Raw genomic sequence first — 14,050 nt, 5'->3', positions numbered from 1 at the left:
ATAAATGTGAGATCTATAGATTCCACCTTGAGGTTTAGTGGACCAACTGAAAAACTACATAACTGCAAAGATACTTTATGAAACTTTTATTCAGTTTCCCCCAAATATCCACTTGTTCATCCAAAAAAAGTACAATGAATAAAGCCATACGGGTTGATTTGAAGGTCAAAGGCCTTTCAGATTGTCCAGGCCCACAGTTGTGGTATTCACAGTAAGCCATCGTAGTGTATGGGGCCCTGAGCCAGGCATTGTTCATTCACAGATCACAGTTATCATCTGAACACTGAGGCTGTTTACTGTCTCTGGGATAAACGCAAGGAATGTATGGCAGAGTTTACTAAATAATGTCGCTATGCCACCGCCTCCCTCGGAAAGCCCAGATCACATGATCGCAGAGGCTTCTGTCTCTTCAACGCACCCAGTGTTATATGCAGGAAAAGCCATATTGACATAGAGCCTTTTATTATGGGTTTCCTTCCTGATATTAACCAAGAGCGAGCTGTCCAAATAGTATAGAATTATAATTAAATGGAATAAAGGTACGTTACATTTTATGTAAATGCATCATAAACAAGAAATGTACAATAAAGTTGGTAATTGCTACTGAAAATGTGCAAAAAACTTTAGCATTAAAAAGATAGCATTTTTGTGTTTTTCTTTTCTGTTTTTTCCTGAAATATTGTATAATATTTGATCAATATTTAGCAGAACATTTTTATGAGTAGGTTAAGCGGTAGGGAATGGAATATACAGTACAGTTTGTGCAGTATAAAGATCATTATGTCTATGGAAAGTCTCCATAAACATGAAAACACATGTGTGTGTGTGTGGGGGGGGGTGTGCGTGTGTGTGTTTGTGTGATGTATCCAAGCTACTGTCACAGTCTGCCAAATTATGAACTCACTATGCTGTCATTTTCATCTAGCAGAAAAAAGATGCAAGACAATATCAATGGCCATAAAAGACTTCTCAGTCCATCCCAATATTGCTCTGAGAGAAAGATTAGAACTCTTATAAAATGAGTTTTATCCCAATATTTTGATATTTCAAACAAGAAGACGATAAAGCAACGGATTTAGAAATTTGATTGGAAGATTATTGGCATCGACATTTAAAATCCATTCTGTTTGGCCTGAAAATGTTCTAACAGACAAATTCTGGCTGATAACACAGGATACTGATATAGCTGTAGGGCCAAGAAGACTGCCAAGGTCAACACAGGCAAGAGAACACTTTATGAAAAACATATCAAAAACGACAGCTGGACATCATAACACTAATTTAAATGTAAGGCCTGATGAAAGCGAGAAACAAAACGAAAACATAATGAGACGAGTTTTCTGCTTGACATAAATCCATGGGAATAATTTCTGTTTCCAAAACAAATAAGGGTTGTGCGAGTTTACATCAACTCAATGAGTGTCATGTAGGGTTCCTGCGTCGTTTGTTTACAGACTCTTGAACTTTTTGACTTGACAGGGATTTTTCTGACGCTACGTCAACGGAGGTGGAATGCGCGCGTGCCAATAGATGTTAATAAGATACGATAGACGCGCTGTTCAGAAATGAGTCGCGCGCTAGTCCGTGGACGCTCACTGAAAACTTGCTTATGATGCCAGTTGTTTTGTCCCACTAAAGAGGAGGAATATTTTTTTTATTGAGTTAAAAGCAGCGAGGATTTATTTGTCCTCGTGCCCCTGCTTTTGCGCATCACAGGGTCTAAACTTAGTTTTAATCGTGTCTCAGCGGTGCATTTAAAACGTTTTCATGCTTTTTTCGATCATGATGCCAGTTCAAAGATTCGCCGACAAACCAAGGACACCTCGTTGGGACAGTTTCAGGTAGATTTGACCCGTTTGTGGATCTAAATCCCTGGATGATGCTCTCAATGCAAAAACACGTCCTCTTGTTCATTTTTATCCTCAATACGACTCCCATACCTCTGCAACTAAGGTAAGCTGTGGCTTTATTCCTGCTTGCTAATATTCTTTTTCTGTTTGTCTCATTTAGCTGCTTGATTAAGTTCTATATGAAGACGAATGCAACAAGCAGCTTCTTGTTTTGTTCATTTAGAATCAATTGTAAGCGTAAGAATCTATGACTTTGCATTCAGGTTCAACAGGCCTTTTTAAATAACAAGAGGCAATGGACGATGTGAAAAAACTGGTTTGTTAATGGCATATAACTTTGTGTGGGTCATGACTAAAGGATGAAAGGAGGGAGGAGAGAAAAGTGTGTCAGGTGAAAGAGAAATAATGCTATTGAGTGAATAAGAATCACATTTTTTATGAAAAATAAAACAGAAAAATAAAACAAAACATTCAAGAATTTCTCTTAATTTCTTAGTTGGGGAAGACACTGAAATACTATCAGGAGAAATTGGAAATATGTATTTTGTCTGGATGGGTGTGAGTGTGTCTGTTTGGAAATTGATATATATATATATATATATATATATATATATATATATATATATATATATATATATATATATATACATGTGCTCTAGCTATTCCCATTTCTTTTGCACCACAGGGTGGATGGCAACCCTTTAGTCATAGATCCCAACAGTATCTGCCGTAAGACTAGAACTTTGGGAAGCAGACATGCCGACCTGTGCCAGTCTCAGCCTGAGATCATTCAAGAAGTGGCAAAAGGTGCCCAGTTGGGCATACGAGAATGCCAACATCAGTTCCACAATCGTCGCTGGAACTGCTCCAGCCAGAGCAGAAACCTGGCCAAGATCCTGCAACAAGGTGAGGAACATAGGTGGAGCGTGTGTAAGGCATGGGGTTATGGCCTTGTCACTGAACACTGAACATCACTGAACTAACTTAAGCTGGACTATGACGCTATTTTCTTCTGGAAACAAACTTTTTTGCATTATTTTCCTGTTATCTCTGTAAAGCTGCTTTGAAACAATCTGTATTGTAAAAAGCGCTATATAAATAAATGTGTCTTAACTTCTCCTGGCCACGGGTCAAAAATTAACAGGGGCTTTGGCAAAAATGCACCAGCACATTTAAACTAATATAGTAATAAAGTGAAAATTAAAATGAAAAGTGTTGATTGCGGCCTTAAATTGCACTATAACCAATCACACACGACAGCTTAGTGATTAAGGGAGCGCTTTTATGCACACTATCCGATTATCCATTCAGAATTAGAAGAAAACGTACGTTTTGCTGCATTAGGTATGGATAAGGCAGGCTATTTATTATTCGAACTGGCTGCCACGCCAAATCACGCATATGCTTGCCTGTTCAAATTATAATGGTTTGTGAACATAACCACTTTAATAACAAGAGCGTTTATGCTGGGAGGTTATTGATAGGCGACACGTAACTATTTCATGACATTCTATTTAAATGTTTTTAAGGAGGAATCACATTTAGTCTTTCCTTAGAGTTGGTTCACCATGCACTATGGTGAGGAATAAAAAAAAAAAAAAAGCTTCTCATTATGTATACATTTGGACCTCAAAAAGGAAGATAAAATGGATGCAGTCAGCCCTCTTAACTGATTAGCAATGACCTTGTTCAACAAAACATGTTGCAGATCTAGTGCTCCAATTGGCTTCATTTGTATTTATCATTTGCTTAATAGGAATTCCTTTTTTTTTTTTCCCTTCCTATGTTTAATTCATATGGGTCATAATTCCCCAGAACATCATTTCGATTCCCCATTGGATTTAAAATGTAGTTTTGAGGAAAAAGCACACTAATTTCCCAGTAATCAAATATTTTTTTTCCCAGAAAGACAGTTGTTGTTGTTTTTTGGCTGGGACTTTTTGACATGTCAAACGATGCTTGTGCAGAGTTAGTTGATTGCTTAGTTATTGCTGAGTTCCATTTGGCATGTTTGTACATTTGAAAGGAATTTTCTGGCTCTAAGAGTTAAGGAATGCTTCATTAACACATGTAGTTAGCCACATGGCCAATAGAGGGCATGATTGTATGTCAATTTGAATATGAAAATGGTTAGGCCTACTTGACACATAACATAATTGAAGAAAAAAGCAGCAGAGCTAATGCTTTTATTAGTAGCTTGGACCTTGTAGTGCATATGTCTAAATGAGACTGAGATGAGGATTACTCTTTTTTTAATCCAAACATGACATGCCAATTGCCAAAGCTCAGCAATTTATAAGTTTGACTTGTTTACATGTAAATTTGATACCAAGAGGGAGTGTGTCTTGGAGGAATCCTTTACTCTGAGGGGAAAAGGTTGAAAAGGAAAAACTCTTTTGGCAGTTCGTGGTGTATTGAGGCAGGTCTAGACAACGGAGATGTGTGAGGAATGTGAATCTGCTAAATGAGTTATTGTTAATGTGGCAATTCCTTAGAAGTGATCTTAGAAGTGGGATGGGCTGTTACTCTGAAACAAGAGTTTAGATTGAGATCATAATCAAACGCATAGCATGATCCACACGGCACAATGCACTTTTTCAGATGCAAGGTTTTGTATTTGGACAAACTGTAGATTTTTCCTCATTGAGTTAAGGTTCTATGAACTGTTCTCTAGATATCCGGGAAACTGCATTTTTGTATGCCATCACAGCTGCTGGGGTGATGCATGCAGTAACACAAGCCTGCAGCCAGGGGGCGCTGCCACAGTGCGGCTGTGTGACCCTTCAGAGTTCCTCTCAAACTCACCATGACCTCCAAGCAGAGGAGGTACTTATCCAAGCTTCACCTGTCCAAAATGGGCGCTGGGAATGGGGGGGCTGTGGAGATGATGTGGACTTTGGCAACGAGAAGTCTCGTCAGTTCATGGACACCAGGCAGAGCAAAGGCCAGAGTGACATCAGGACCCTTATTGACCTGCACAACAATGAGGCAGGAAGACTGGTACGTTTACATTTCTGGGTTTGGAATACGGATGGCGTGGTACATAGGAGACCGTAGTAAATATATTTTTTGTATTCCCTTGCTTTAATAGAAAAAGAAAAAAAAATACACTATTGGGTGTATTACTTTCTAAAAAAGTAAAAAAAAACCTACAGGTAGATATGTGGACTACAGCAGTCAAAAGAGAGAAAGTTGTTATTTAATGTCACCATGAATTCAAAATTGAAAATTCTTTTTGATGCAATATTGCAATATTTATTATAAATGATTTATCCTTGCACATCATTATTTTATTTTATTTATATACTTTAATCAAAGTAAACATTTCTTCTCTTCTCTGAGGATGTTTACAGGCGCGAGAACGGGACGACCTGTCACTTTTTAAGATATGCATCATATATATAAAACATCATATGTTTTGTACAACAACAACATTTCTGCAGCTGGTAATGTGTTCTGCACATCAACACTGTCAAGCAAAAGTACTTTTTAAACATTAAAATGATTTATTTTACTGTAATATTTTCCTATGGGGAGTTTTATATTTCTGTTTAGATAAATTGAACGAACCAGGTTTAAAGCAGAAACCACGATTTTCGATTAGACCAATATAAATACATGTTTCATTTTTTCTTGAACTAAATTAAATCAGGATTAAACTAAATTCAGCTGAATAATGACACTATCATCTTTTGTTGAGCTGCTTTACAGTTGAAATTGAATTTGTTTAATAATTGAGGAATTTTGCAATGTTATTTTTTTCTGTTTATTACTGTGAAGCTGCCTTTGAAACAACCTGTATAGTATAAAGCGCTATATAAATAATGTGTCTTGACTCGACCATTAACTAAACATGTCTAATCATACTCTGGCATGAAACAGAAGTTGCCATAGTCTTTTCTGATCTATTGTGATGTATATCGGCTGCTTGAACAAGAAAAAAATGTAGGGAGAGACTTGATTTTGTCCATCGGGAGTTGATTGGATGGTTGTGATATGCTATTGCTGTGATGTCATGTGAGTGACAGGTTGCCCCGCCCTCACGCCAGTAAACACGTCATCAGAGAAGAGAAGAGACTGCAAGAGGGAGAGGAAGTTATTTTGATTAAAGATTACAAGGGCACATGAATAAAAAATCATTTATTATAAATACTGCAATATTCCATACAATACAAATAATTGCCCGTTTTGATTTTGTAGTGACTTTAACTTAAGAGACTGCATGAAATGCAGGACAGATGCACGTATGAAGAAAGAAATCACTTTATCACTTTTCTGTCTTGTCATGTGTGTGCACAGGCCATACAGATACAGATGCGAACAGAGTGTAAATGTCATGGCCTTTCTGGTTCCTGCACTCTTCGCAGCTGCTGGAGGAAGATGCCTCTCTTCCGTCAGGTCGGCGACTATCTCATGCAGGGCTTCCATGCGGCCGTTCGCGTGATGGGTGGGAATGACGGGAAATCACTTGTCCCCATCGATCCGGATAACCCTCCCCTAGATGCAAACGTCCTCATCTATTCAGCTGAGTCACCTGATTTCTGTCAGGCCAATCAAAGGACCGGTACAGAAGGCACACAGGGCCGTGTGTGTAACAGCACAGAGACAGGCCCGGGAGGCTGTGACAGCCTGTGCTGTGGTAAAGGATTTGCAGATTACACACTGGAACACGAGGAAAACTGCCTGTGTCGGTTTCACTGGTGCTGTGAGGTTCAGTGCCAGAGATGTTCCGTGAGACAGGACGTCAGCCTCTGCTTGTGAAGTCCACTCGAGGAGATAAAAAGCAGAATTGCATCTGCGATACTCCTCTTTGAGCTAGAAGGGCACATTTCTTTTCTCTCCTATGCAGAGGAGCATCCTCAGTGCAGAAGGAAGCAGTGACGTGTGAAAACAAGTCCGCTGGTTATTGCAAACCAGACTGAGCGTTATCTAAAAGTCAGGTGGGAGTCTGGGATTGTGTGTCTGCTTTCGAAAAACAAGCACATGTCATGCTGCCACCTGCTGGTCCTTTATTAAGAGAAATAAGTGTATGCAGAAATAATTGATTTTCTCCAGTGTTTTCAGAACAATACCTGGGGATAGACTGAGCTTAAAACTTGAGACAAAAACATCCTCTGATAAACTTTGGCCACACTCAGATATCCTTGGCTTTTGGTCATTTTCTTGGTATTTGAAAATGAACCAATTTCAGCACTGTCCAAGGTGCTGAATCCCTGACTGATTTGCTGTCTGGCAAACCTAAAGATACAGGCAGTACCCAACTGATTTAGAACATTTGTTGGTTATGAATCGTTTATAATTTTACATTTTCCAGCAGTTTTTCCTGTCCATGCTTTTAAATACCTGCATTTGTTTGTAGCAAGACACTGAAAGGTAACCTAAAAAAATAACATCTAAATTAATTAATTTTATTCCCATCGAAATATTTAACATATTTAATATTAGTGAATCAACCTAAATATATTAGGTTACACCAACAAAACTAAATTTAAGGTTATGATCAATGAAATATCGTTTCTTGTTATAATCGCTCTGATATGCATGTTTGTAGAGCCGTCTATAAGGATGCCAGTTGATAGATGTAAGAACACTTTTCTTTTCTTTAACTTTATTTACGCCTCATATTCTCCGGTCTCATACAGGTGACTCACACACGTACAATGTGTGTGCGGGTGTCGCCTTCTGACGTCATCACAGAATAAATGAAATGCTTATACAATCAGGTAGCTTTATATGGTAACATTTGCAGGTTTACCATATTTTACAGCGCAGCTCAAACATAATACACAACACTAGACTCTGTTTTATGTTTGTCTACAAATGAATGTCCACAAGGTGGAGCATAAGAATCAGTGCTGCTCAAATGTCTGAGGCTACTGTAATGCACCTGTACCACTAGGGGTTTAAATGACCATTTATTTGTGTTATGGTATCTATACCTATTTAAAAAGTATGAATGATCTAAATCATTGAAATTGTTTGTTTGAAGTGACAGTCTCCAATACAATTATAAATACACAATTAAGAAAAACTTGCCACCATCTGTTTCCCCCCGTTTTCTTGTTTTACCTTTCTCTTGACCGTTCTACCAGCTGTGAGATAATTTGGGGAATTGATTGTGTCTGTCAGTGAGATGTACCTTGCTAGCTGACAGGTTGAACACATGCATGTATTTATGAGGTACGCTTTTTTCTATTGCTGGCAAAAATCCAGGAATACTCTCTGTACCCCTTGTATAAAAATAGAAATCTGAAAGAGACTGTCTAACCCACATACAGACTCATATAAGATGTGAGCAGATGTATTTCACGCTTCTCTGGTTGGTGAAAACAGACATCAGTCGTTTCACTTCGCATTAGGATTGGCAGATGGGGAGGCTTATCCCGGTTTACAGGTCTGTACCTTTAGATTTTTTTGCCCGGCTACACAAGTCCTGCCCATTGCTCCCGCTGTCTGAGGCTGCGCGCGCAGTGGGATGCAGAAGGAGTGGCGGAGCGCGCGCGTGTGACTGAAGCTAGCATCGATTATTACATAGGTACCGTAACCTGATCAACTCAACAGCTGTTTTCCCCACTGTATACCCAGTGGTCACGCGAAACGTAAATGGACGTGAACCTGTGACTCTGAATTCGCACCTCCCCGAGGCACTCAACGGGACGAAAGGCGAGACAGCGCATTCCGAAGGGCCGGTGGGTGTTGGTCGACAGTTGAAAAGATGGGCACGGTGCTCTCTATTTCTCCCACGTCCAGAAAAGGAGGGATTCTGGATGAGAAGACGGATGGAGCTAGCGGTAAGACGGAGAAGAGCCTCAAGCGCCATTCGGTGCTAATATCGGCTCTGACGTGGAAGCGGTTAGTCGCTGCCTCGGCCAAGAAGAAGAGTGCCAAGAAAGTGAACCCGAACCCACCCGTTTCTCAAATCAGTAACCCCGTAGACCAGCTAAACACCGAAAATCTTAAGAAATCTCAATCAGGCTCCGAGCGCAAGACGAAATCTGGGCCACTTGCAGTGCCAGTCCCTACCGTACCGGATAAAAGCCTTCGATCCAATCAAACCCAGAATGCATCCCAGAACGGAAAGCAGCTCCTTTCGGTCCAGCGGCAACCGAGCAGTCGCTCCATCATCTCCCCTAGACGAGTCATCGTGCAAGCCTCCACAGGAGAGCTCCTTCGCTGCCTGAGCGAGTTCATGTGCAGGAGGTGCTACAAACTCAAAGAGCTGAGCCAAAACGAGATCATCCTGTGGTTCCGAAACGTCGACCGATCACTGCTCATCCAAGGTTGGCAAGACCAGGGTTTCATCACTCCTGCCAACTTGGTGTTCGTTTACCTGCTCTGCCGGGAGGCGGTGACCGAGGATATTTCCAGCGAGTATGAGCTGCAGGCCACCTTTCTCACCTGCCTGTACCTGGCTTATTCTTACATGGGCAACGAGATCTCGTACCCGCTCAAGCCCTTCCTGGTGGAGACCAACAAGGAGGTGTTCTGGGAGCGCTCCCTGCGGATCATTGATAAAATGAGTGCCAAAATGCTGCAGATCAACTCCGACCCGCATTTCTTCACCGAGGTCTTCCAAGACCTCAAGAACGAGGGTGGCTCGAGCGATACGAACGGAAGATGGAATAATAATCTGGACCGCTAAATTTGGCTTGTGTGAAAAGGAGAGAGAAGCTCTCTGATACCTCTCCACACCCTTCCTCAAGGGTGAAATGAATGTAAGGCCCGACTGCTGAAGGTGCAAAGAGTGTTTCACTCTATTGCTGGTTTGTGGAAACGGACAGGGGGATTTCGCCTCACCTCCGTGAGAGGGGGTTTACGTTATCACATGTGTAAAATAGGCTACAACCTTCATGACCCAGTGAATGTCACGAGCGCGATCTGGGGTTTCTTCATAGTTTACTTAATGCATGCTTAAAGAATTCTACTCGTATCATCATTGTGGTTTTTGAAGAAAAAAATAAAATAATAATAATAACGAGCTGTTGGTGCCGAGCTAAAAACGAGAGATGTAAATTATTAGCTTGTGCGTCAACGCTGGGGTCTTATTTTTCTATTAGTTTCAGAAACGATGTTGTCACCGACGCTGAGCTGTCCGGGGTGCTGGCCTGCAACAGACACTCTCCTCCTGTCTCCTGTGGCGCCTGATGCTGTCTATCTGAACGTTGAATGTACTGTTTTACAACAAAACGATTCTCTACAGTCAATGTGCCAATTGTCATAGTATAAAACGTAATGTTTTATATTGTATATTTGAAAATATATGAATACAAATACCCCCAGACTCTCTGCCGCTTCTTTATTGTTTTGATGATGAAAAGGGGACAGTTGATGCATTGGTTCGTGATTGAAGTGTCCTTTTTGAGGCGTTTTTAATGTGAGCATAAATGATCAAGGTTTTACTGACATTGACAGGCGCTGGCGTAATATCGCATGCAGATAAAGATGATTTCTCTTTGAATCAATTATCTTAAGTCGATTAATCTGATTTAATTGAAAATGATTTGCATTTCCTTTTTTTGAACATTTTAACAAAACTCGACCATTGGTAAAAGTTGAATTTCAATCATGCACGAGAGCGAGCAACAGTGTAGGGTTTACGTCATTCCTGTGCAGGCAAATGCTTGAGCAAGATAATCAGTCGGATAAGGAGCGCGTGCTGTAACAACATAAATCCATACAGTCCCTGAATTCACCGGAGGCTTTTCAGTATATATAACTGCTAAATCGTTTTATTTTGAGTCTGGACAGCAAACACTTACATTTAATCAATTGTTCGTGACTAAGTTGTGTATAAATATGTATCGGGCCCTTTTTTTATTTAAGAGGGGTCGCTAGCCGTGGTGCTGAAACTCGCCTTCAGTTTCCGCATTAGTTTCGTTAATAGGCCTATTGGTTATATGTGTTATATATGTAAACTACTTCCATATCTATTAAATATGGGGCACCTTGATCTTGGTCGTTTATCTTACAAACGACTCTCACAGATCACGTTTCAGAAGTTACAGTAAATTAAAAATCAATATTCTACTTGGTCGTACAATTGGCTGTCACCTGAAAACATCAGACACCAGACGTCATATATGATTTGATCACCTCAGTAATAAACTGATTAGTTTAAAATTCATTCACATGGCGCGCGCGCGTGTGTGTGTTTTGGTCCCCATGAGGAAAACAGCTTATAAATCATAAGTTATGTTTTTTGAAAATCTAAAAAGTTTTCTGTGATGGTAGGTTTATGGGTATAGTTTAAGGGGATATAATATACAGTTTGTACAGTATAAGCATTATGTCAATGGAAAGTCCACTCAAAACAGAAAATGTGTGTGTGTGTATTATTATGTATGTGAGTGTGTGTGTGTGTGTGTGTGTGTGTGTGTGTGTGTGTGTGTATATTTATATATAATTATTATGTTTTTGTGTGTGTGTGTGTGTGTGTGTGTGTGTGTGTGTGTGTGTGTGTGTGTGTGTGTGTGGCGGCTGGACATGCTGCACTGACATTGCTCACTTTCTCCTGCACAGGTAGTCCTCAAGAGAAACGTCTTCATTGTGAAAATGGCCTCAGGGGTGCATGAGTCATGGAGAGAGTAAGAAGCAGCTGGTTTGAAACGAGAGAACCCCCAGAATTTGTGAATAAAACACGTGGTTCGGGAGTTCGAACATTTGATTGGCTGGATTTTGGTGCAGTCTGATAGAAGTGTCATTGTGACGGAAGGCTGCAGAACCGGCCGCGTGTCGGCCATAGGAATTCTGCGGGCGCATTCCGCTCCGTCTCTATGGCAACGGCCATATTAGCAAAGGGTCTGATCCAGATCGAGCGTGGGATGAGAAAAGCTATCTCGTACAATATCTGTCTCTATACAGTATGAAACCGGACGCCCAGAGTTAAATGATTAGATACAATATAGTGTCAGTAAACGTATAACACCTTATTACTAATGTGCACGGATGTGCATAAATGCCCCAATATTCAATCAATGTTCTTGAGAGTGAAGCAGGAGAGGTTGCAGAGTCAGACATGAATGCAAATGAGCTGGAAGAGCCGTATAGCCCTTAAAGCGATATGCAACGAAGAAATGCACCAGCAAGCATGCATTAGGCAGTGTTCTTGGATGAACCTTCAATGTGAAGATCATTCTTGTTAAATAAGCCGTTTATGTAAGTGTATATTCTTGTCTGCTGGATACGGATGCAGCCGTAGGAATGAGGTTGCCGTGGAAACACCAGCAGCTGGAAGCAAGATCCAGGGACCACAGAAAGGATGAAGCAGACAATTAATAATTTACAATATTTCTTTCGGCTTTCTATTACTGGAGATGACTGTCAAACCTTTAGTGGGAATGTGGGATTAGTCCCTGGCGAATGCCATAGGCTATCCTCTCAGTACTAAATTTAGTTATTTCTTTTGGTACTTATTGGTACTTAAACAGCCAAATACACACAAAATAATGTCAAAATGCCTCTCTTGGAGAGTATTCAAGTAAACACAGACAAGTGAATCGTCTTAAAGAGGCAGAAGCCTAATTTACCTGCTGCCAAATTATGAGATAATTTTAAAAATATCTATATGGAAAATTTTCCCCATGGTATCGATATCAAAAATAGGGCCAGTGAAAATGCTAAGTGGCTAGTAACTTTGGAAAACCACAAGCCACAGTGGCTGGTGAGCAAAAAAGTTAATGTCAAGCTCTTTCAACCATTCGTGATTCCACTGAAACACAAAATAAATGGATGCAGTTCAGACTACATATACTACAGACTACATATGTTACATATCTGTAGGTTATTATATCAAAAGTATGATACAGTTTTTGTCAGAGAGATTTTACTAAACTAAAGGTTGAGAACGCTTATTAAGTTTGGGTTAATGTTCTTCACCTCAATATTCAGCAAAAAAAGCACATTAAATGGTACAATGGTATATTAGGCAAAGTATGGAATGATAACTTCTGAAGCATAACAACTCATTTAAAATAGAAGCAACTTCAAACTCAGTTCAGGACGGTCTTTCGCTTTCTGTCAAGACACAAGTAAACATTGAAAATTGAGATATAAACACACTGACAAAATGTATTCATCACACAGTTGATCTAAGTTTCATATATACAGACCCTTTCCAAAAAATTAGAATATCATGGAAAAGTTTATTTATTTCCATAATTCCATTCAAAACGTTAAACTTCCATAGATTATAGATTCATTGTACATAATTTGGGCTTCCAGCTCATAAAACACACAAAAACAGGATTTCAAAAAATTTGAATATTATATGAAATCGCACAGTAATTACACAGTAATCCCATGGTCATTGAACCAGGTTTTGGTTCTTTTGGCAGTGTGGGCAGGTGCAAATCCTGCTGGAAAATGAAGGAAGCATGAAGTGCTCTGGAAATGTCCTGGCTGCGTTGAGTGGACCAACACCAGCCGATGACATGGCTCCCCAAACCAACACAGATTGTGGAAACTTCACACTGGACTTCAAGCATCTTGGATTGTGTGCCTCTCCATTCTTCCTCCAGACTCTGGGACCTTGGTTTCCAAATGTAATGCAAAATTTGCTCTCATCAGAAAAGAGGACTTTGGTCCACTGTGCTTTATTAAATCAAGAGTCAACGCAGCCGTCTACCAGGACATTTTCAGAGCACTTCATGCTGACTTCATTTTCCAGCAGGATTTGCACCGGCCCACACTGCCAAAAGAACCAAAACCTGGTTCAATGACCATGGTATTACTGTGTAATTACTGTGTAATTTCATGTAATATTCTAATTTTTTGAAATCCTGTTTTCGGGGGTTTTATGAGCTGGAAGCCCAAATTATGTACAAATAAACAACTAAATACTTGAAATCGTTTAAGTTGTGGGCCCTGAATCTATAATCTATGGAAGTTTAACGTTTTGAATGGAATTATGGAAATAAATAAACTTTTCCATGATATTCTAATTTTTTGGAAAGGGTCTGTACATGTCAGATATAACCAATATCAGTTTATTTCTTAGGTAATCGACACTAGCGATAGTCTGTTTATATTTGTACTTTATCCACAAGGGGGCTTATGTCATGCAGGTTATATTGGTATGGGCTAATCTTGGTTATGAGATTATTTTATTCTCCCTGTGCATGCAGTTATGGCCCCTCTGAGACACTCAGCTGAATTCGGAAGACATAATCCACAGCTAGTATGAAAATAACAAAGGGGCCAAG

General features: G+C 39.9%; 2 protein-coding genes across 3 annotated transcripts; both read left to right on the top strand.

Moving 5' to 3' along the window:
- The first annotated feature begins 1,396 nt into the window (after nt 1-1,396).
- Nucleotides 1,397-9,254, top strand: wnt6a (wingless-type MMTV integration site family, member 6a). 2 transcript variants are annotated; one of them, XM_079884290.1, is made up of 4 exons: nt 1,397-1,953; nt 2,536-2,756; nt 4,525-4,850; nt 6,150-9,254. In XM_079884290.1, exons 1-4 carry the CDS (start codon nt 1,877-1,879, stop codon nt 6,609-6,611), a joined length of 1,086 nt encoding a protein of 361 aa, XP_079740416.1. In that variant the 5' UTR covers nt 1,397-1,876; the 3' UTR covers nt 6,612-9,254. The 2 variants fall into 2 exon arrangements, with proteins under 2 accessions (XP_079740416.1, XP_079740417.1); XM_079884291.1 differs by having other exon boundaries at nt 4,561-4,850; nt 6,150-8,069.
- cdk5r2a (cyclin dependent kinase 5, regulatory subunit 2a (p39)) lies at nt 8,299-10,128 on the top strand. The gene has a single exon (XM_079884292.1). The coding sequence runs from the start codon at nt 8,566-8,568 to the stop codon at nt 9,490-9,492; it is 927 nt and encodes a 308-aa protein (XP_079740418.1). The 5' UTR covers nt 8,299-8,565; the 3' UTR covers nt 9,493-10,128.
- Nucleotides 10,129-14,050: the final 3,922 nt, after the last annotated feature.

The sequence above is a fragment of the Squalius cephalus genome, assembly GCF_949319135.1.
Source record: "Squalius cephalus genome assembly, chromosome: 10".
Lineage (NCBI taxonomy): Eukaryota > Metazoa > Chordata > Actinopteri > Cypriniformes > Leuciscidae > Squalius > Squalius cephalus.
This window is presented reverse-complemented; position numbering and strand designations above follow the sequence as displayed.